Source organism: Spea bombifrons, chromosome 12 (genome assembly GCF_027358695.1).
Source record: "Spea bombifrons isolate aSpeBom1 chromosome 12, aSpeBom1.2.pri, whole genome shotgun sequence".
Taxonomy (NCBI): Eukaryota; Metazoa; Chordata; class Amphibia; order Anura; family Pelobatidae; genus Spea; species Spea bombifrons.
The window spans coordinates 7,411,388-7,433,035 of NC_071098.1; the positions used below are offsets into that span (position 1 = coordinate 7,411,388).

The 21,648-nt window shown below is 44.6% G+C and overlaps 3 protein-coding genes across 3 annotated transcripts in view; 1 reads left to right on the plus strand and 2 right to left on the minus strand.

Annotated features, from left to right (window-relative positions):
• LOC128470110 (tumor protein p73-like) overlaps positions 1 to 4,568 on the minus strand; it is a 22,797-nt gene extending 18,229 nt beyond the window's left edge. The window contains exon 1 of the mRNA XM_053451946.1: positions 4,499 to 4,568. Within this exon, the coding sequence (XP_053307921.1) occupies positions 4,499 to 4,530 (32 nt within the window). The 5' untranslated portion in view covers positions 4,531 to 4,568. The remainder of the gene's footprint in view (positions 1 to 4,498) is intronic.
• WRAP73 (WD repeat containing, antisense to TP73) lies at positions 1,291 to 14,961 on the plus strand. Its single transcript, XM_053451945.1, has 12 exons — positions 1,291 to 1,406; positions 2,077 to 2,229; positions 4,605 to 4,721; positions 10,459 to 10,531; positions 11,214 to 11,317; positions 12,275 to 12,361; positions 12,481 to 12,615; positions 12,702 to 12,779; positions 13,282 to 13,387; positions 13,927 to 14,052; positions 14,162 to 14,353; positions 14,655 to 14,961. The coding sequence occupies exons 1-12, from the start codon at positions 1,338 to 1,340 to the stop codon at positions 14,774 to 14,776; spliced, it is 1,362 nt and encodes a 453-aa protein (XP_053307920.1). The 5' UTR covers positions 1,291 to 1,337; the 3' UTR covers positions 14,777 to 14,961.
• A 3,129-nt stretch (positions 14,962 to 18,090) lies between these two features.
• Positions 18,091 to 21,260, minus strand: TPRG1L (tumor protein p63 regulated 1 like). The gene is made up of 5 exons (XM_053452063.1): positions 21,003 to 21,260; positions 19,860 to 19,951; positions 19,151 to 19,327; positions 18,678 to 18,831; positions 18,091 to 18,369 (listed from the first exon to the last, which is right to left on the minus strand). Exons 1-5 carry the CDS (start codon positions 21,180 to 21,182, stop codon positions 18,175 to 18,177), a joined length of 798 nt encoding a protein of 265 aa, XP_053308038.1. The 5' UTR covers positions 21,183 to 21,260; the 3' UTR covers positions 18,091 to 18,174.
• Positions 21,261 to 21,648: the final 388 nt, after the last annotated feature.

Sequence of the window (21,648 nt, forward strand, 5' to 3'; positions counted from 1 at the left end):
GTAATGAGATGGGGTACAAGTTGTGCATTTGATGCAAAAATAAAATATTGAAAATTATTCATAGCCTCTTTTTTTCAACCGTCCTGACAGCATGAAAAAAAACATTTTCGATCTACAAATTTTAAGAGATTTCATTAAAAATTTTAAGGGAGGGCAATATGAAGAGAAGCATTACAAAAATAAAGTAAAAATGGTGATTAAATATAATTTTATATGATATGAAACCCTAAACCAGGGATACCGATAAATAATTTGGGTATTTTAATTATTTTTTGAGGCATTAAGGCGTAAATATTGTAATAATACTAACCGCAAACTATTAACTTTTTCTGAGTTTACATAAATTTAGTGATACATTTAAGGAATCTTAAATTCTTAAAGCAATGCCCCAATAGAGTTTTTTTCTCAGAATTCCTATTTAGTTCTGCAATTGTTATTTTACAGTTTATTATTTTGTAGTAAATCTTGTCAAATTACCATTCATTTCATCTCTGTCAATAGGGCTCCATATTTTAGGATAAATTGACACATTTTGTGGCAGTAAACACACGCATGTGTGTTAGTGTTTTTATTTTCTCTTGTAATTAGTGGGTTTGTGTTTAACTTGGGCCTAACGAGGAGGCTTCAGCTGTTGACCTACCCTATGGTTCGGGTGATACCGGGAAGGAGCCCGGGCAGACCGAGGCAAACTTTCCCGGGCGCATTCCCGCCTCTCTGACAGGCGCCCTTCCCGCCGACCGAGCCCGCCTACAGCAAGTGACTCCGCCTCCATCCCTGTCCGTTACACGCGACCATCTGCTCCTTTTAGGATATGGCCCCGCCCCAGGGTTTACAGGATTGTACCTCCCGCGTTGTCACTCACGAAGAATACAGTAGCCCCGCCCCTAGGCCGTGACAGCTTTATAACTTGTCAAATTTACTTGAGTGTCAGTCAATACCTGGCGGAAGCCCCGCCCCGGCTAGCGTCCATATTATGCCACGCCTGTTTTATTGATGCGTTACACATGAAACCCCTCATCAAGCCTGGTTCTAAACACAGGAGATCTAAAAGGCATTTCCCCTGTATCTTTATTTCACAATTCCGTTGTTTAGGTTATTCTTTTAGAAAAAGACAAATTGATAATAGTTCGTAAAGCAAACCACACCCCTTAGTTCGGTACTTCTTTTTTTAGGTATACGTTTCTTTAAGAACTCACAATATGAGCTCTAGTGTTTAGAACGTCGCTGTAGGTTTCTTAGCCCCGCCTGCGGACGTTGGTGCGTTATGAGTGACATGTACGTGCCCTGCCCCCTTAGCCGGTCAGTGTCGCTGATGTCGTTTGAATGATCGCAGGAGGATGAATTTTTCCGAGGTCTTCAAGCTTTCCAACCAGCTGTGCAGTTTCTCTCCCGATGGGAAATATCTGGTGAGTGTCTACATCGCAACGTTGCCCCACCCATCGCCCCCCCAGCCCCTATGGCTGAGTTTGGTGGGAGTTGTAGTCCCATGGCATCTCTTGTTGTGTGGCCGTGGCTGGCAGTAGGGATATTTCCCAATTCTGTTTTTTTCCCGCTTATTATTTTGTGTGGAGGATGCCTACAAGTGGACAGTCCAGCAGGTATGGACTTCAACCCCTAGGATGCTCAGCCAGCTAATGGGAGAGTCCAGCTGCTGTGAGGAAGTATCAGACAAGTCTAGCGCACAATGGAACGTATGGTTCACATGGTTTGTGTCTGGCTGAGCATCATGGGAGTCTTAGTCCTCACCTATAATATTGCGAGAGGTTGCCTCCTCTTCAATTAAAGCATTTTCTGCCACTGATCGGCTGTTTGAAGCAGCCAATCAGTGACCAGACTTATCGGACCATGGAAGAGGGCATCCACAGCGGCAGGGCTGCAGCTTCTGCATCAGGTAAGTGTTTTGATTTTTAAGGAACGCATATTAAAGTACTCATGGAGAGATAGGGTTAATCCGAGAGCACTTTAATACCCATTCTCTCTTACAGGGGCTGTCAGAGACCCCGCGTCTGAACGATGAAGCCTTTCTGCGCCTCATTTCTTTAGGCATTAACTAAAGGTTGTTGTTTTTTACCGCAGGCGTCTTGTGTACAGTACAGGCTGGTGATCCGCGACGTGAACACCTTGCAGATCCTCCACCTGTATACCTGTCTGGATCAAATTCAGCACGTGGAATGGTCTGCAGACTCCATGTTCATCCTGTGTGCCATGTACAAGAGAGGGATCGTGCAGGTAAGCACATCACTCCCAGCCTATGACATCGTTATTTTATGCTGTAAATCCGCTTTAAAGGTTGCTGCCTCTAGTATGTTAAGCAAATAACCTAAAAAAAAGTTTTATCTCCCGATCACATAACCATTAAACGCTCATTAATAACATTCATTCATTAATAAAGGGAATTATATAAGAGTGACATTTAGCAGAGTAGGTGGAAAGGCGTATGAGATTTTTGTAGGCTCGTAATAATAAAGGGTCAGCACTAGGTTTGGGCTCGTGGACCCAAAAAAATTTAGTCCGTTAGTTTTTGGACAATAAATTTCATTTTCTGCCCTTTTAGGTTTGAAAAGGGCTTTTTTTTAAAAAAATTCAGAAACAAAATTTCTTGTCACTCACTCTCTGCCACGCTCTGCCACACCGACCTTCTTCGTGTTTTTGCAGCTCTGCTTCTTTTTCTTCCCGTTCTCCGCTTCTCCTTTTCTCTGTTTCTCTCCGGTGATCCTCTGCATTACTCTGGCCTCCTGGATCAGGATGAAGCCTCGGTGGGCACCACGGGGACAACTTCTCCCCCAATCGGAGGTCGTTCCCAAGGTGTGCGCTGACGCTCCGTAATGATGTAGCTCCAGAGGCCAAAGTAATGCAGACGGACCCGCAGAGGAACGCTTCTCCTTCTCCACCGATCTGTGTGCCTCCTGGAGCTCTCCCGCATCAGGGTCTTGATGATGAAGTGCTCCAGGAGCAGATCAGAAGGAGAAGCGGATCACTGACGAAGAAAGGAGAACGAAGACGCGGAGAACACGAAGAAGGAGGAGTGGACATCAAGAAGAAGAAAATGTGAGTAAGAGCAGAAAACAAAATTCAGAGCTTTTTAGCTTTGTTTTCGCTTGTTTAACCCCTTCACGACAAGGCCCGTACATGTACAGGCTCACAATGCATTGTCGTTTAAGGGTTTTAATTTGAGCATCCTGCTCGTTTTTGGGCATTCATACAAATAAACAAAATCCACAAACTTTGTTAAAATTACAATTTGTGCGGATACACAAGTCTAGTTCTTCCCACCGTTCTCATTAACCACCGTGGTGCTAAAAGGCGTCATCGCTCTGACAGTCTGAGAGTTCATAGTGATAGAAAGCTTTTGTGGGGCGGCGTAGGACAGGGCCAGGCTTTAAATGGTTAAGCAAACACAAACTGACAGTAAATGAGCGCACTGAGGCATCCTGCCAGAGAAGGAAAAGAGGGCTTCGCAGATAAACCGACAATAAACACCTAACCCCGTAAGAAAGCTGATTCAGCTCGATCTGCGCGCCCACGTCTCGGCCACAGAGCGCCAAGTCATTGGGGAGAGATGTTGTCGGTTCCTCCGCGTGCGACTTTCACGGCGTTCATAGAAATAGATCTGCTAAAAGGTAACTACTCTACAGAGTTTTCAATAGTTTACCTCTTCGTATCACAGATAGATATATAATGTACTACAAAAGCAGGCACTGATAGGTTGTTGCCATAGAAACTGACAAAGCATCTTTCAGGGGAAAAAATAAAATGACAGATCTGCCTAGGATGCTAGAGAGTGCAATTAATGTTCCTCTAAGTGGAACGGCACCTTTAAGATACTTGTATTTTGGAGGCAGCTGATTTGCTCAGGCAGCCTTTTAAAGGTAGTAGGTAGATAACATTATTCTTCTTATTATTTATTGTTTTATATAGTGCCATTAAATGCCGTAGCGCTGTACAATGGGTAGAGGCCAGGTAATCAATACAAATGCAGGGTCTGCCACCTTCTCAGGGAGATCTGCTTCCATGCCGCAAAATAATCCATTATATCTCCGCCAAATATCTCCAAAACAACCGCATTTCAAAAACCCGTAAGTAGTTTTATTAAATGAATGACTTATGCCAACGCTTTGTAGGGATCAACGTACTTGAACACAGGTGTACACATTGAAAAGACAGTAACTCTTATGAAGTCACCCCGATGCAGTTTGTCCTTTTTTTAAAAATTTACATTAAAAGCAGATCTTGCTTGTACAAATTTTGCCTTTTTTTAGCCCAATAAAATCAATCAGCAGCACTATTCTAGTACTATTATAGTCTATTTTAACTTGTTTGAAATCGTAAAATAATCTATCCACAAACGTTGGGATCGGTTTTCTAAACTGTGACCACATTTGTCCGTTGTTTGCATCATCTGAAAAACGCTGTTATAAGCGATTTTAACCATTTCACCTCCTCCCGGGAGGACCAGTGACACTCGCTATGTTTTTGTTGCATGCAAGCCCCGTCTTACTTTTGCAGCGGGATCCAGCGCCAGTCCTTCATAGCTCTGGTTGTTAGGAAGGTCCCGCAGGATACTCTTCGTCCCGTAGCTAACCGGCGGTGTTTTTCCCCCCCAGGTCTGGTCCTTGGAGCAGTCCGAGTGGCACTGCAAGATTGACGAAGGGTCAGCGGGGCTGGTGTCTTCCTGCTGGAGCCCAGATGGTCGTCACATTCTCAACACAACGGAGTTTCATGTAAGCGTGGGCTGATGCCTCCTCTAGTCCGTATCAAATGTTAATGTCTACACTCCCGTTCTGAAAATAAACCCCCAGTGGGCTGAGGGCTATCGGGTTCCCTAGGCGGAAGTACAATACTGTTTTATTCCTTTATTTTTTTTTTTTTTCCCCATCGATCGTAGCCCCCCCCCTTTTTTTTATTCCTTCGTTCTGGAATTCTCAGGCTAATGGAAATATAGCGTGTCGGACTATAACATGAATACGTCATCTACACGTTGCAAATGGTGTGTGTGTTCATTGTAGGATTGGAAAAACATTGCCAAATGCTTGTGGGAATTTCAGTTGTTTGGGGGGGGACTTTTTTCTTTGTTTATGTTTATTAGACAACCTTGACATGATCCGTAGAGCTTCATTTTTCATACCATGTGAAGAAAAAACGGTGGTATGATTAAAAATGTTAACCTGTGTTAATAATACTTATAAGCCAAGGCACTTAGCAAAGACCTCAAGCTACACTTGTGCATTCAGGTTGGTAAGAACTTTAATTTCAGCAGAATTTGGCAATTTCGATAATTTATTACGAATGTCCAAAAATGAGGAGGGACTCCAATGAAACAAAGGAACACTGAGTTGAGAGCTCCAAATTTTCATTTGCATTTTCTTAGGGCTTTTTTTCACTCTGCCTCACTCTTATTCATGCTCTCTCACGCTCTCATTCACACGATCTCTCAATGTCTCCTTATCTTCTTCGCCGACCGCTTCCATGTCCCTGTCTTCTTTCCTCCAGCCCGCTTTCTTCTCCTGCGTCTTCTTGTTCTTCTCTCTACTTTACGCTTCTCCACACTCTCCGCTCCGTTAACCTGGCCTCCCGGAGCACTACAAAGGTGCTCCCAAGAAGCCAGAATAATGCAGACAGATTCACAAAGAAAGAGACGTGTGAATCCATCCTCATTATTCTGGCCTTTCTGAGTACTTATCTTTTGGAGCCATGGAGACAGCCTCTCCCCCATTCCTCCAATCGGAGGGAAATGGTGTGCCCGGAGGCTCCACCCATTTCGGAAGTGTGCTGGGAGGCCTGGTTAATGGAGGGGATAACGGGGAGAAGCGGACGGAGACAGAAGAACAAGAAGAGGCAAGAGAGGAAGCAGAGTTATGGGAAAGGAGATGGGGCACGGAAGCTGTCGGCAGAGAAGGTAGGAAGACATTGAGAGCGTGAATGAGAGCATGAATGAGAGCATGAGTGAGCGGATTAATTAATTTTTGTTTCCGAATGGAAAAAGCCCTATGAATTTTCTCCTAACCAAAGGGGCAGGAAACAAATTTTGAAATTTGTCCAGATGGTTTTTGGTCTAAACCGTCTTCCTCTCTCCTGTGCTTTTCTTCACAATTTTTTTTAAAAAGTGCCATGTTATCAGCCCGTCGGTAAGATACATTTTTTTTATGGAAGTCAATAACATGCAACTCATTGATGTTTAAGTGCTTTTAACAGCTCTGAACTGTTTTAAGATTCAGATTTTTTTAATCCTCTTTCCATGATCTAACTCGTTGGGTTGATTTGCTGGTGACGCGTGCCTTTTAGGGATAAAAAAATGAATGCATTAGTACTTTATTTAGAAGGGTTATCAATAGATAATCAAATCCCCTTCATGCCTAAGCAGCTACCACTCTTAATAGACAGAAAATACTCACCTGGTGACAGGTCTCACACCGGCCAAAGAATCAGCCCGGCCTCTGTCCCGACCTGTCACTGCTCTACGTCTGGAGGAGACTTGCTGCTGTCTAAAAGTGGATTCCATGGGCTTAAAGACAGACATCTGTTAGACAAGTCTTTAGAATATATGCTAGACAATGCCGTGTTTACAGATCTGGCCCTAAGGACAGTAGATAGGGATGAAACGACCAGTCTCTTCCATTCAGTGGAATGTGAGGGTTCTGGAAGCTGTAGATTGAGAAGGAAGATGCCTCCAGGACTAGGAAGGGCTTGGCGATGGAGGCTTGGTCCAACGTGCCATCGAGTTCAGTGCTGCTTTACTATAATAATCTCTGCCTTTTAAACCACAAATGTCTAACTTCTAAAACAAGCCGAGGAAGTTTAGACGGAGTTAACCCTGAATTTCCAATGCTATGAGGTTTATATATAAAATTAATCTTTTCGAAGCAACCAGAGAAGTGTCCCATCTGGTGGAACCATTCCATTCAAGCCTCTCCGATGCTCTGCGTTGCTCAGGAGTCCACCTCACCCTTCGGTTTGCTTGTCTGGTTATGACCATTATCGGGATAAAGAATTTCCCAGTTGTTCAAGTTAAGCTCTGGAGTTAGAAATAAATCTCGCAGGCTCCGTTACCTGTCCGTGGCCTGCATACAGTAGACTTCTAGCACATGCTTGTGTAGGCGGTGTGTATTTCTGACCAGCCGTCACAACTCGACGTGACCCCCGCGCGGTTTCATTAAGGTTTTTCCAAGATGGAACCTAAGGATAGATTTACCTTCCAGCTGTAAACAGGTTCCAGACAGCCGCTCGGCCTTTATCCATGTCTGAGTTGTGTTTTACTATCAAGTACGGTAAACTCGTGCCCCGCAGGGAGACGTCATGGGTTCAGCCTTATTCAAAAGAGGTAAACTACTATTTTTTTGGCAAAATGTCTAGTAATAGGTACTCACAACCCCTACGAAGACATCAGGGGTAGGATAAGGCTGGCGTATGGATCTTATACCCTCCCAGGCCGCCAACCATATAATTTATAGGTGTCCTCTTTTTAGACGGCCGGTATGGAGACCTTACGGTGGGGGCAACCAGCAGCTGTTTGAGGGTCGTTGATCTCCAGCAGCTGGCTGAGAATAATGTTATCATATTGTAACTGTTATAAATGACTCAATAAAGGAAACGCCAGGATCCGGACAAACACGGCCTAGAAGTGTTTTCCAATCACCTCGGATAACCCGCCGCAGCTTTTTTTCGATGGGAGTTGGGCGGCGATGACAATGTCTCATTAATTTGCCAAAACCATAAAGATGCACCTGTCTGTGAGTGCGAGGCGCTGGCCGCTCTGTCTGTACTCCCGGCTCTCGCACGCCCTCCCCGCGGCTTCAATCATCCGACAGATTTATATCCGTAACCTAATTGCGCGCACGCAAGCTACTTGTGCATTGATTTATATCGGAAGGTCCGCCAAATTACTTAGAACGCTGTCACTTATATTTAATGGCGTTTAACTTCTAGACTTCAGCTGCTATCCAGCGTCAGATCAGAAACACAAACACTTCTTGATTATCCTGAAGTGGATCTGTCACATCTCTTAAAGGGACAGTCTAATGTCCCAGACACCCCCTCTAAGGAAGAACGCCTGTCCCATTGTACAGCGCTGCGGAATATGATGGCGCTATAACAATAATTAATAAGGTGAAAAAGACACTCAGCTGTTTTCATGGAAAGCAAGGACATTTCTGTCTGTAACATAATCGCAAAAGGGTTTCTAACCATCAATTAGCCTTTTAAACTTAAACTTGGATCGGCGAACACAACGCGCCATTGGAACACAGGAGTGATGGGAGTGATAAAGGGCCATTGGAACACAGGAGTGATGGGAGTGATAAAGGGCCATTGGAACACAGGAGTGATGGGAGTGATAAAGGGCCATTGGAATACAGGAGTGATGGGAGTGATAAAGGGCCATTGGAACACAGGAGTGATGGGAGTGATAAAGGGCCATTGGAACACAGGAGTGATGGGAGTGATAAAGGGCCATCAGAACACAGGAGTGATGGGAGTGATCATGGCCAAAATTTGCTTTTCTTTAAAAAACAAGGAGATTTCCAAACTTTTGAACGGTGGCGTAGGTCAAAAATTTAATTCCCCGAGATCGTTCACTCGGGTAAGCTGAGCCGGTACTGAGAGCCACTCTGGACTGGTGTCCAGAAACTAGGAAATGGCGCGCGTTCCCGCCAAGTCCAGCTGACAACGGTAGCTAGAGAATCGGCCCCACTGTAAGCAATTTAACCCGTTAGTGGCAGGCCATTCGCAATGATGCTGTGTACCCCCCCCAAAAAAACAATTACCCCGCTTAGTGGCCGGGTGTCACGGATTGAGCCACTGCTATTAAAATGAAACGTTAAACAATAGGACTGAGTTTCCGAACAGATGTTAAACGATGACGCCGGCCGGCGGCCTTGATTACTGTTAATGTATTAATGACAGCCCCCGATTTAGCGTGAAATGAAGTTGGGGGTTCGCCAGCTCGACACGTCGGCAATTAACCCCCTGCGTGAGCCGTCCGTGGGGGCACCGGGCTGAAATCACCCATTGTAATTGCGAACGTCTTGGAGCGACTGAAGCGCTTTGTGTCGAGGAATGCGCAGGGAATAATCCGCCCGGAATCCCGCGTTGACAGACGCGGCTATGGGAAGGGGGCCGGTGACCCGGGCCAGTCTGGGACACGGTCTGACAGTCACTTGAGAAGCCGAGTTTTGTAAAAGTGCTTCTTGTCGGGTGAAAATCACCTGCCGCGGACCGTCAGCCCTCAGACTCGGCCTCCGGGTGTTCATCAAGTTACCGTCTGAACACCGTTTTATTTCTCAGCTGTTTTTTTATTTCCCAGGCGCTATCTTGGATCCCAATTCGATTTCTTCAGGGGGGATTCGCTCCAAAACAGCAGCTGAATAGGACCCTTTAAGCCCCTCCGGAGGTTATAAGACGTTAATACCTGCCGCGTTTGGAATTGGGAGGGTGGTTGATGCGTGGAACAGTCTTCCAGCAGGAATGGTGGATGTTGGTACAGTGAGGCAGTTTAAGCATCATTTCTCGTGCGATTTAAAGCCCTCTCTGGACACCGTTAATGAGGGTCCTGTGTGGCAGGAGGGGCACTAAACTCTAAGGTTTGGTCCAAATATACAGAATGGGGAGTGCACCCTAAAAAGCCTAAAAGGCATACATATTCAGATTCCAGGGTACAGCTGCTGATAATGACTGACGTGTACTACACGTCTACATTGTATCTTGTGTTTAAAAAAAACCCAAAACTGGTTATATTGGTTTGAAAGGTCGTTTGAAACTATGTTAGCGTTTGCTAAATTATCCCCCCATATAAAGCCTCCGCTGTATAACCTAACAGGACTTTAAAAAAAAAAAAACACAAAAAACATGTTTTTCTGTGTGTTTCTCATGTTGTCACCTAAACAGCGTCGGGATCCTGCGGATGAAACCCAACTCCAGAAAATGTAGGTTGAAATATGTCATATAAATCATTGTATAGAAGCTGTGCAGCTGTTGGGCTTATACTGTGTGGGAGCGGAGTATGCATACGGGGGCCGCGCAGTATGCATAGGGGGGCCGCGGAGTCACACTAACCTCCAAGAATGCCCGGCAGCACTTCACATTATACACGTCTCGATATATTTCCGGCCCCGCTGTATTACACGCATTTTATTGGCTCGTCTTGCTCTTTAATTTCGTTTTCGATTATATTATTACCGTAAGCGACGGCAAACGTTGTAGAAAACCAGGTTTTTAGGCAAAACTGCTTTTTAGTTGGTTAAAGAGGCGCTCCAGCCATCATATGTACTTTGATGTCACTTTTTAATAGATTTTTTTGCATGCCAATGGATATTGGGGTATGCAGGTATCCCCTCTATACATGTGTTCTCTTTCCTCGCATGCGCAGAAAGGGCTCCCCATTGATGTAGCTGGGAGCCGGGTCTCCATACGTCTAATAAACTCCTGTTGGTCAAACTTTAACTTTTCTCTTCTTTTCCTCCTCAGCTGCGGATAACTTTATGGTCACTTAGCGCAAAATCTGTCTCTTACATCAAGTATCCCAAAGCGTGCCAGCAAGGTAGGAATATTGTGTTTTTTACCTTTATTTTTTAATATTATTTTTTTATATTTTACAAAACGAAACTTGTGGATTTGTTGGCGTCTATACTACTGATGTCCAACTGTGATCGTATACAAGTCCCAATTGGTGCTTTTGCTCCCAGCATGTTATGGTTGATGTCCCTGCTTGAATGCAGGTGACTCAATTGAGTGTATCTTTAAATAATTACAAGTCAAGGTTTCCACGGGGACCGGTACCAAAGCCATTTATAGGTAACACAATTGGCGAGTCCCCACATAGAATCTGCACGATGGGCTATTAAAGGGTTAATAATTTAAGAGTCTCCGGGTCGGCTCCTTTTAGAAAGGTCTCGGGTTCGGTAATAGAGGAATTTTGGTTGAAGAAAGTCCGGAATAAGGCAAAAACCCCAACGTTGAATCGATTTGCAATTGTGCCCGAAAAAATAGGGGCCAATTCCCGACCCCTCGAAGCCAACGCATCGCGTCCTTATTAACCCATTATATCCCTGCGCTTGATGATTACTGCAACCCATTACGTAATGAAAGAAATAAGGTTAGGGGAGACGGCATTACCGCCGGCCATTTTACTTTAATAACTTTATTGTTCGTCCAGAAGTGAACACTAATGTTGTCGCGGATGAACTTCCTGTTTCACACGCGTACTTACCTTTGACCCACAGGAATCACTTTCACCAAGGACGGCCGGCACATGGCTTTGGCAGAGAGACGCGACTGCACAGATTACGTCAGCATATTTGTGTGTAATGACTGGCGCCTACTAAGGGTGAGAAATACCTCTGTGCTCGCGTTATGCCTCCGTCTGTTCATTTAATACCTAGATATCTTAGGACTTTGTTTGGAGATCCAGGGGACTTTCCTGGGCTGGTCCTTGGCAGTAAACAAGGCAGTCTAAACATAGCCCCCTATAATCTCCATTATCTCGAACGAGGCATTCTGCATAGTAGTTGTATAATTAGGCGGTACGTGCTATACAGAGGTCTTAGCGCATGCCTTTGCATACAGGCAGCGCTTTAATTAGCAGAGCTGAGGGGCGGCTAAAGGTCCGCTAATATTTGATCATGTAACTAGATTAGTGCAGAATCACCCCGTTTCATGAAATTGAGCGTGCTAGCCCCTCTTGAATCTCGCCGCTGAGGTTTAGAATGGCTTTGTGTGTCTTTTCATCTCAAAAAGAGACCTCTGAGGAGGTCCTAGATGCTTATGTGACTTTAGATCTGTATGCAGTAGGTCCATTAAAATAACATGAAATGGATCAGAAATCCAGCGCAGACAGGGTTAATGTTGTAAATGACTATTGTAATTGGAAACAGCTGTTTTTTAATGGAATCTCTTCATAGGTGTCCAGAGGCCCTTTCTCACTCCCATCACTCCTGTGTTTGGAAATCTCCTTGTTTTTTAAAGAAAAGCAAATTTTGGCCATGATCACTCCCATCACTCCTGTGTTCCAATGGCCCTTTATCACTCCAATCACTCCTGTGTTCCAATGGCCCTTTATCACTCCCATCACTCCTGTGGCACATTGTGTTTGCTGGTCCAAGTTTAAGTTTAAAAGGCTAATTGATGGTAGAGGCTAATGTAGTGAATTTAAACATGCATGAGATTTATTATATCGCTCCCGAATCCAAGAAAACAGGCAGACTAGACTGCCGACTAATTCTGTTTCTGTTTTCTGCTTTTTTTTTTTTTTTATTTTATTTATTTATTTATTTATTTTTTTTAGCACTTTGAAACAGAGACTCAAGACCTCACCGGAATCGAATGGGCTCCCAATGGATGCGTCCTGGCCGTGTGGGACACGTGTCTGGAGGTATGGAGCGAAAACATTACAATATCCCAGCGTATTAGAATGTATGCTGGAATATATATATACATTTTTGCCAGTATATGGTATTGTAAAGCATTAAGCCGGGATTGTAAATGTTGCAGTACAAGATGTTGCTCTATTCGTTGGACGGGCGATTGCTCTCCAGTTACCGTGCGTACGAGTGGTCGCTTGGGATTAAATCGGTCGCGTGGAGCCCCAGCAGCCAATTCCTTGCCGTCGGGAGCTTTGATGAGAAGGTAGGTATATGTTCGCAATGGATTTTAGCTGCGAGGAAAGGTAAAGCAGTGTAACAGCCTAACACAAACCTTTTTTTTATTACCAGGTTCGAATTCTCAACCATGTTACATGGAAGCCAATCAAAGAACTTTCACACCCGGCTACAGTCAATCACCCAAAGGCGGTACGTGTCGAGTCACCAAAATGCTTCGTGACATAATTGGATTAAATGCAGCGTGCGTGGGATATGGGAGGAGAATGCGGTCAGGAAGAGTGCATTCTCCGTCCAGCTTGTCTCTCGTTGGTTGTGAATAGTGTTAAATTTAGAATAACTTCTGGCTGAAACTGACCTTTCAGCTTTTCAATATTGTGGCAATGTCCCCTCATTTGGGCGCTTAGCATATTTCCCCTTGAAGAATGAACCTTGACCGACACAACCATTCAAAATGTAAGGAGGCCTCGACTAAGAAACTATACTGAAAAGAACTTTTGGATCCCCATAAGCCACTTCTCCGTTAAACGACTTAAAGGTTGCGCGTACCGTCAAGTTTAAACTGTAACATAGGCCAAGCTAGCTATTTAAAACACCGGATAATTGTCTGGCCCAGTTTTCGTACAGATAGAACTACAGATCTCGCTTTAGATCAGTAGCCTGACAGGCAGATGAATGGATTTTTCTGTTTCAGGTTGTGTATAAGGAGCTGGAGAGGTGCCCTGGCGTAGCAACGGATGAACTTATGTTTCCTCTTCCAAAAGGGAAACCCAGCAGCTTGTTTAGTGTCCGCAGCAAATGTAAGGGCGCCATGCGATATGAAATAATATAGCTATGTAGAGCCTAATGTTTGTAGCCGAACTGTGCTTTTACCTCCCTGAAGTAACTATTATGAAGTTACCCCTGGTTAATTAATCCACAAGAAGGACTGAGCTGGACCTATGTAATGCGGTGAGGCGATGTTCAGGAAATGTCACTGAATTAAATACATTTTACACAGGGCCATCCAGGATATTCTTGTTGCCGACGCTCCCCTACATTGTTACTTTATAATGTAAAGCGAAGTCAGTGAGAAGGAAGCGGAACACTCCTGCTAACTCTCCCGTTAGTGAATAAACCCCTGCAGGGAGAACTTAAGTAAACTTCACTCTTCTAGTATATGAGGGTAACAGACCTATCGATAGCATAAACCTCCTGGATAGTGATACGCTTTCCCCATCATAGCGCATGTTCAAGGAGCCGCAAGGAACTGCAGCCGTGAAAGGTCATGTCATGTTGGAGGAACGAAGCTCGTGTGAGTACGAGGACCTTGTCTGATCAGCATTCTGTTTCTTACCAGACGAGATAGCGGACGTTCCTGTAACGTTACGGGTCATCAAACCGGACACGGATCGAGCGAATCCGGAGCTTGGTGTTGGGATGCTGGCGTTCAGTCCTGATAATCGTTACTTGGCATCTAGAAATGGTAATTATTGTCCACTGGAGATGTATTGTACGTGTTACTTATTAACGTGAAGCGGGATGGCCCTCTGCCCACGGTTACTGATATTTGATCTTTCTCTCCGTGCTCGCAGATAACATGCCATGTTCTGTGTGGATATGGGACGTACAGAAAATGAGATTATTCGCAGTTTTGGAACAGACTTTACCGGTTCGTTCTTTTCTCTGGGACCCCATTCAGCCCAGACTTGCCGTCTGCACCGGAAATAGCAAAGTGTACCTGTGGTCTCCAGCCGGTAGCGTGTCTGTACCGGTGCCCACGGAAGGTAAACGCTACGAGTTAAACACAAAGGGAGCGGATAGCAAGGGGATAGCCTATTTGAGCAAAATGAGATAAAACCATTATATTATTTTTGTCAGTGCTGCCAAATTACTGTATACGGCCCTGGATTTTATGCTCAAGGAGGAAATATTTTTGGGGGACTTCCACCTTTAAACCCTCCGGTTGCTGCAGCATTTAGATTGGAAAAAAATGCTTATTTCCTGGATATGTTTTTTTTTTTTTTTTTTTTGTATGTTTCATTATAAGGAAACTAAGCTTGATATTTTCCTTTGCATTTTTCGTAGGAACTTTTAATGTCCTTTCAATGTCTTGGCATCCAATGGGAGAAGATACTTTGCTCCTCATGAGTAAAGACCATCTGTGTTTGTGTTACTTGGAGACTGAAGATGACGATGATGAGAAGTAACCGGAATGAAGTGCTAGAATAGCACAGAGGGGTCTAAGCCCCCCCCCCAGGTGAAATTTTTATTGGACTATGCTGCTAAACTCTCATTGTACAAAAGTGATCTGCTCAGAGATGTATTTTTTTCATTATTCCATGTTATTAAAATGTAAATATAGATATTTTTGTAGATTTGTGAATAAATACTGTTAAATAGAGTCCTGTCTGCCTGGTTTCTGGGAAATGTAAAGCTCACGCATCAGGGAAAAAATACCGTATTGGCTCGAATATAGGCCGCACTTTTTTCCCCCACTTTAAGTTTTTAAAGTGGGGGTGCGGCCTATATTCGGGGTCTAGCGCCCATGCAGTCCCGGGCGCCGGGCAGGCAGCGGGGTTAAGATACAGATCCCCCGCAGCGGTGCAGGGGACCTGCATCCTTCTCCCCGATACGCTCAGACAGCCTCCCCTGCCAGCACTTCCCACGGGGGGGGGGGGTGCCGGCACGGGAGGTTATCTAAGCGTTTTACCTCTGCCCACCCCCGACTTACCGGAGCAGACTCCCGGGTGTCTTGCGGGACCGGCGGGAAACATCTACGCAATACGCGCATGCAACTTCCGGTACCGGAAGTTGCATACGCGTATTGCGTAGATGTCCCTCGCCGGCCCCGCAAGACACCCGGGAGTCTGCTCCGGTAAGTCAAGGAGGGGGGGGCAGAGGAGGACAGCGGCAGCGTATCGCGGGGAGGGAAGACAGCGGCAGCGTATCGCGGGGAGGGAAGACAGCGGCAGCGTATCGCGGGGAGGGAAGACAGCGGCAGCGTATCGCGGGGAGGGAAGACAGCGGCAGCGTATCGCGGGGAGGGAAGACAGCGGCAGCGTATCGCGGGGAGGGAAGACAGCGGCAGCGTATCGCGGGGAGGGAGGACATCGGCAGCGTATCGCGGGGAGGGAGGACATCGGCAGCGTATCGCGGGGAGGGAGGACATCGGCAGCGTATCGCGGGGAGGGAGGACAGCGGCAGCGTATCGCGGGGAGGGAGGACAGCGGCAGCGTATCGCGGGGAGGGAGGACAGCGGCAGTATATCACGGGGAGGGAGGACAGCGGCAGCGTATCTCGGGGAGGGAGGACAGTGGCAGCATATCTCGGGGTGGGGGGACAGAGTGGCAGCATGTTTTTTTTGGTGCTTTTTTAAAGAAAAAAAATTTTCTTTAAAAAAGCACCAAACTTTTAGGGTGCGGCCTATATACGGGGGCGGCCTATATCCGAGCCAATACGGTAAGTAAAATTATATGAATATTCCGGTACATAGTAATACTTTTTTACAAAATACAAAATTTTTGGTGTTGCTTTCTGGAATATCAGCATCCTGATACTCAATATACAAAAATATATACATAAGATAGGTATGTGTTCTGCCATATCTTACCCGCACGGGTATACTTTCAGAATGGATTTGTTGTCCAGCTGGGTTTGATTGAATTAATGATTTATAGGTACATGAATATCTCCCATTGGTAGCGTCCGATGGCGGAAGATCAATAATGATATAATTGTGCTGACTTTTAATTCATATTACAAATATGAAACACATACATTATGTTTATTATGTTTATTTCCAACACGTTGTGCAACAAATTACATAAAAATAACAATGTAACATGATGTATGGAGTGTAAATATAAACATAGCTCCAGCAATAAAGGAAAGGAACACAGTGTCATGACAAGCTCTATATTAGCATGCATTACTGATCACAATATTTTGGGAAGGATTGGTATTATGGACAAAACAAAAATGTCCACTCATTTAAGAGAATTCAGTATATTCTATAAAAAGTCTTCCTATCCAGAACTGAGCTCCTAAAGTATACGTCTCCTTATTTTAGTTATCTTGTTAAAGCGCTGAATGCGTAGCGCAGCGATCAGAGCAACTGGCGAAATAATAACTTTGAATTTAGCAGCGATCCTCTGTTAGGGACGAGCTCCCCGGCTGTATTACACACCGGGCTGGATATACTGCAAGTACAAACCCTATACCTGCAGCGGATACTGCCCGTTATATCGCGTGTTACTGCCCTGGCTATTTAGTTAAGTCACATTTTGTTTGTATGTTACAACTATTTTGTTCTTCAAGTCAAAGCTACGACCCTGCAGAGTTCAGCTATTTTATGAATGTCCAAAGTAATGAATCACACCATGTTTTTACATGGAGAAAGTGGCAGTAAAGGTATTTTGATCGGTTTGGATGGAGAATACTTGCAGCTAGGCTAGTGTTTGAATGTTTTAGATATTATTGCGCTATTGATCGATGGACTCAGCTGGGAGAATATATTTAAGCATTTAAGGAACTTGTGTGTCCCGTTCAGTACCAACCGCCTTCAGTAAGTATATCCCATTTTATATATAATTATAAGCTAGTGGTTACTTCTTGTCCTCCATCTTTTCACCTATTATTGTAATTAGTGGATAGACTGGGAGATGCTTTAAGTTTTTGAGACTACATCTGGTTTAATAAATTAACCACACTACATCCAGCCTGTGAGACTAGCATTGCGCATCAGTAACAAATTGGTTATACATTACGCTGGGAACAGGGTTACGCATCCCTACACTATCAAAGCTGATCAATGCAATAAAATCAGAACAGCAGTGAAACAGCCCTTTTATATACACCGTAATACACAATTTTTAACCATTATACAAAAAAATGCCACCGTATTAAACCAGTCATACTAGACACGAGAATTTTAAGAACGAAAAAGTTCCATAAGAGAGAGAGCTAAACCATTCCCGATAAGCTTTTTCGCTAGTAGTAACTTCTAAACTTTCCAAACTGCCGTTATAATTCCCTACTGCACTTGGCAACGAGGATTTAGGTCTGTTAACAATGGGGCTGCTTTTATATACAGCGTATACAGTTACATGGTATTTGGAGATAAAGTGCATTTTACACAAATCTGAGGGAAACCGGGCAAGTGAGACTTCCAGGAAAATCTCCCAAGTTCATCATTCATTGCAGAGTAAAGAAAGCAGCAGCAAATGTTAAGGAACAGCAGGTGATTCACAGAAATCAAACCATAAAGCAGCTTTACACATTGCCCCCGGCTTAACATGGGCTAAGTAAGTGTTTGTGCTCTAGGCCCTCCGTATATCCAATGCACCGGAATTAAATCCGGGATGATCAGCAAGAAGCCCTTACCTGACATCAAGGGTGAGCACCCTGTTGGTGAACCGCATCTCCCAGGATATCTGGGCTGCTGGAGGAGGATTATGTGAGTTGCGCTTCACCAACATCTACCAGCTGCTTCTCCTTCTAGGTACACGCTTCCTATTTTCCCTGACATATGAAACATGCAGCAGTTCGAAGGGTCCAGGTTAATACAATCTGAACCCCATCTGGCGTATGTCTGTCTTCTTCCCGATCAAAATCCAATCTTGCCCCTTGACAAGGAATATCCCAGTTTGGCCTCGTTGTTGATAAAAGACATTAGTCCGATGTAAGTTTCAATCACCAGTGGCTGTTCTAATACCAGCACCCCATTTGGTCTACCTGGCAGTGGGTTCTCTCGATGGGCTCTCTTCACTGCCTGGATCAACTGCTCCCGGAAGTTTTCCAACTTTAGGACAAAATCCAATGCAACTGTCAGCCAGAAAATCTAAAAGGCTTCAAAAAACTAAGGTGTTCTATATTGTGAGCACTCCTAGCAAGAATCAGACCAAACCTTTCATTGGGCCAACAGAGAAAAGATGTAGAATCACCAAAACTTTGAGGACTTAAGAGGTCTCTTGGGACCTCTGATGACCTCTTTGGTTATGTGGCTCTACATCTTATTCTGTGTTGGTCAATACAAGGTATCGCCTTCAGCTAAAGATTCCATATTCTCCTGGGCCGGTATGGCTATGTTTATTTCTCTCATTAACTCACCTTGCAGAGAGGGACAATCTTCTCCTCTGCTAGCGCCATTGGATGTTCTGTGAAGGTGGAATACGGCATGTTGGTCGACCAAGGATTCCATTTGTTCATGAAAGACGTATGGCTGCTTTTATTCCAGAGAATACGAATTCCAACTCCTTCCCGTCTAAAACAAAACCGGATACCGCTGTCACAGGGGAAGCTAGAAATCTAATTAGAGTGCATGAAGAACGCAGCAATACTATCAATGTTATATGGTTTGATGTAGGAGGCTACGAGGGGATGACAATCTGTTGGACAACGATGGACTTTCGGCCAGTAGCGGGTTACAACTCCCAGACAACATGCTGAAGGTATGCAAGATTTAACATATTTTAAATAGTAACTTTAGGCAGATTATATTAACTATTCACTGAAGATACCCTACAGACGATCACGGTATAAATAAAAGGAGAACATTCATCGAGAAGCATTTGGCTACTAACCTGCTGAGAGACATATGAGGAAATTGAAACTCTCCAACAGAAATGGTATCGATGGCGTTGAGCCCGACACGCACCACCTGCACACACTGCAAGCTGAGGAAGTCATACTTGCAGATCAGGAGGGATCTATCGGTTATCAGGACCAGGCGCTCTTTGTCATTGTTCCAATGATCAACTCTAATGACAAAACGACAGGACGGAAGCAGAACTTGAAATTTGTACCAAACTCACACGTAAATCGAGAGTTCATTTTTTTTCTACAGAAACCCCCAAAATATTAAAAATGATGTTCTGTTAATTGTTCCTAATTGTGCACCAGAATTAATGTGGTTCTGGTTTGTCAAACACTGGCCAAAGTTCTCTCGTCTCCCACCAGAGCGTGAGTCGCTCCATCCCGTCAATGCATTTCACTGTCTAGGTATGGAAATAAGTATGTGCTATGGGGTCAGCAAGTTTTATGAGCTATGGCTACGTGCGTCGGGGGGGTTCGTGGGGGATGTTATCGCTCAGGTTTTTTCCTTTCAGCGTACACTGTTTAAAACATTTACAGAACGCAAACTACACCCAATTTCAAACTTCCACAGATCTAAAGTTCCAAACGGAATAGATGCTTGTGGTAACCTATTCATTTAGCCCTTAGAGGGCCAGAGCGGGGGTGCAATGCATGTGGTTCTTAAAGGAGCGCGTCCAACGATCATCTGTTCCTTACTCAGTCAGCAGCCAGACGCTCTGAACGCCTCCATCCTCTGTGGGTGAAACTACCAGACGGATATCATTTACAGCTTGATCAAGAGTTCCAGGCTGCAAAACAAATGTACAGACAAGAAAGCAACGGTCACCCGGTTCATTCCCTACACAGAACATATTTATATATATATATATATATATATATATATATATATATATATATATATATATATATATATATACGGACGTGAACGTTACAACAGAATTGATGCTATAGGACAGACGTTAGATTCTACTAGAACCTAAAATGGTTTGGTCCAGAAGTCTTCTTGAGTATAATAGTGTCGTCATTTTCCATAACTGGTCCTTTATGCAACAACTCCCGATTTATATACTCTTTCTGTGTTGTTTTATAAATATTTCCGGGGGCGCATACATTTTGCGGTTATGCGTTTGCACTATTTGTGCCCCACGTGCTATACTCAGTGCCAACTGCTGAAAGATGTTCCATACATTCCCCACCCTTTCAGTGCATATCCGCATATCCAACTGTAAGCTGCACTTGTGTCATCAGGTGGCCGTTAGCCTTAAGGTTCCAGAGCCACTTCGTCATGCCCTGTATTCACGGAAATTATATGATCGGGTCAAATATTTAGCTTACTCAGGACCAACGTTATTGAAAAATATCCATTTGATAAGATACGCTTTATTCTAGGGGTAACGGCACAAGCGCTCCGTTGTCCGATGTTCTTCTATCGCACAGCGTGACAGGAACGCCTTCCAGATATTAGTTATTTATAGCGGCCACTTCACGGTTATCTAGATCCTTTTCTAATATCTGAAACATTTTCAAAGCAAATCACTGCTTAAGAAAAGTATACGGACGGCGCCTCGAACAGATAAATGTATCTCTGGGCTGTGAATTATAAATAAGTTGTACAGCGCTACGGAGTATGATGGTGCTATATAAAACAATAGTATTATTGTATTAGTATTAGTAAGGTTTTGTAGAATTTAGTTACCCTTGTCTTCCTTCCATGAATGCTGGGTGGGCTGCGTATCAAATGACCTCCCCTTCCCCTCTCCAGCAGGGTTACAGGGTGTACGACCGAGCAATAACCGAGGAAGCCTCAGGGCTTTATGGAATAAAAGGAGAGACTCTCACCCTGAATACGAAGTACTCCTTGACCCGAGCCTGCAGGGTAGGATTGTGCACGGTAAGGGAGCGCAGGGATTGCACGTTACCTCCCGAGGGCATGGGCCCTGCCCCCGCCGTGCTCTTCACCGGGCTTAGCTGCACCTCCAGAGCTGCCGGGCTCGTATCGGAGTCATTAAACTGCAACATGACAGGTCCGAGCTCCGCCGGATACACCGGTACTGTTTACACCGCACACTTCCGCCTGCAGGCAGCTGTGCCAACCGCGCCCCTGTAACATCACATCCGGCTGGAGAGCGTGTCACGGGCTAGGAACGAATAGCGCCTGGTCTGTCAATGCTGGAAAGCGCGCAAGGCATCATGGTCTTTGTAGTCCTGGATTAGTGTTTCGCGCTAAGGCGCCTGGGAGTTGTAGTTCAGCAGAAGCAGTGGCTCTGGACTACTGGCTGCGAGCTGGTGTTTTAACCCCTTAAGGACAATAGGGGTTTTTACTCGTAGTATATTGTGGGACAATGGCTCTTTTAACGTTTTTCAGTGTTACTGTTTAGCTGTGATTTTCTTCTCTCTCATTTCGTGCTCCCACACATATTATATATTGTTTTTTTCAGGATAAACAGGGCTTTCTTTAGATACCATTAATTTTATCATATCATCT

Excerpts from the sequence above, each read along its gene's own strand:
- WRAP73 (XM_053451945.1), top strand. The coding sequence starts at position 1,338 with ATGAATTTTTCCGAGGTCTTCAAGCTTTCCAACCAGCTGTGCAGTTTC. Across the intron at positions 12,616-12,701 it reads TCGGGAGCTTTGATGAGAAG|GTTCGAATTCTCAACCATGT; the intron begins GTAGGTATATGT and ends TTTTATTACCAG. Across the intron at positions 14,354-14,654 it reads TGTACCGGTGCCCACGGAAG|GAACTTTTAATGTCCTTTCA; the intron begins GTAAACGCTACG and ends CATTTTTCGTAG.
- TPRG1L (XM_053452063.1), bottom strand. The coding sequence starts at position 21,182 with ATGTTGCAGTTTAATGACTCCGATACGAGCCCGGCAGCTCTGGAGGTG. Across the intron at positions 18,832-19,150 it reads CCTCATATGTCTCTCAGCAG|ACGGGAAGGAGTTGGAATTC; the intron begins GTTAGTAGCCAA and ends GTTTTGTTTTAG. Across the intron at positions 18,370-18,677 it reads AGATTGTCCCTCTCTGCAAG|TTGGAAAACTTCCGGGAGCA; the intron begins GTGAGTTAATGA and ends TTTGTCCTAAAG.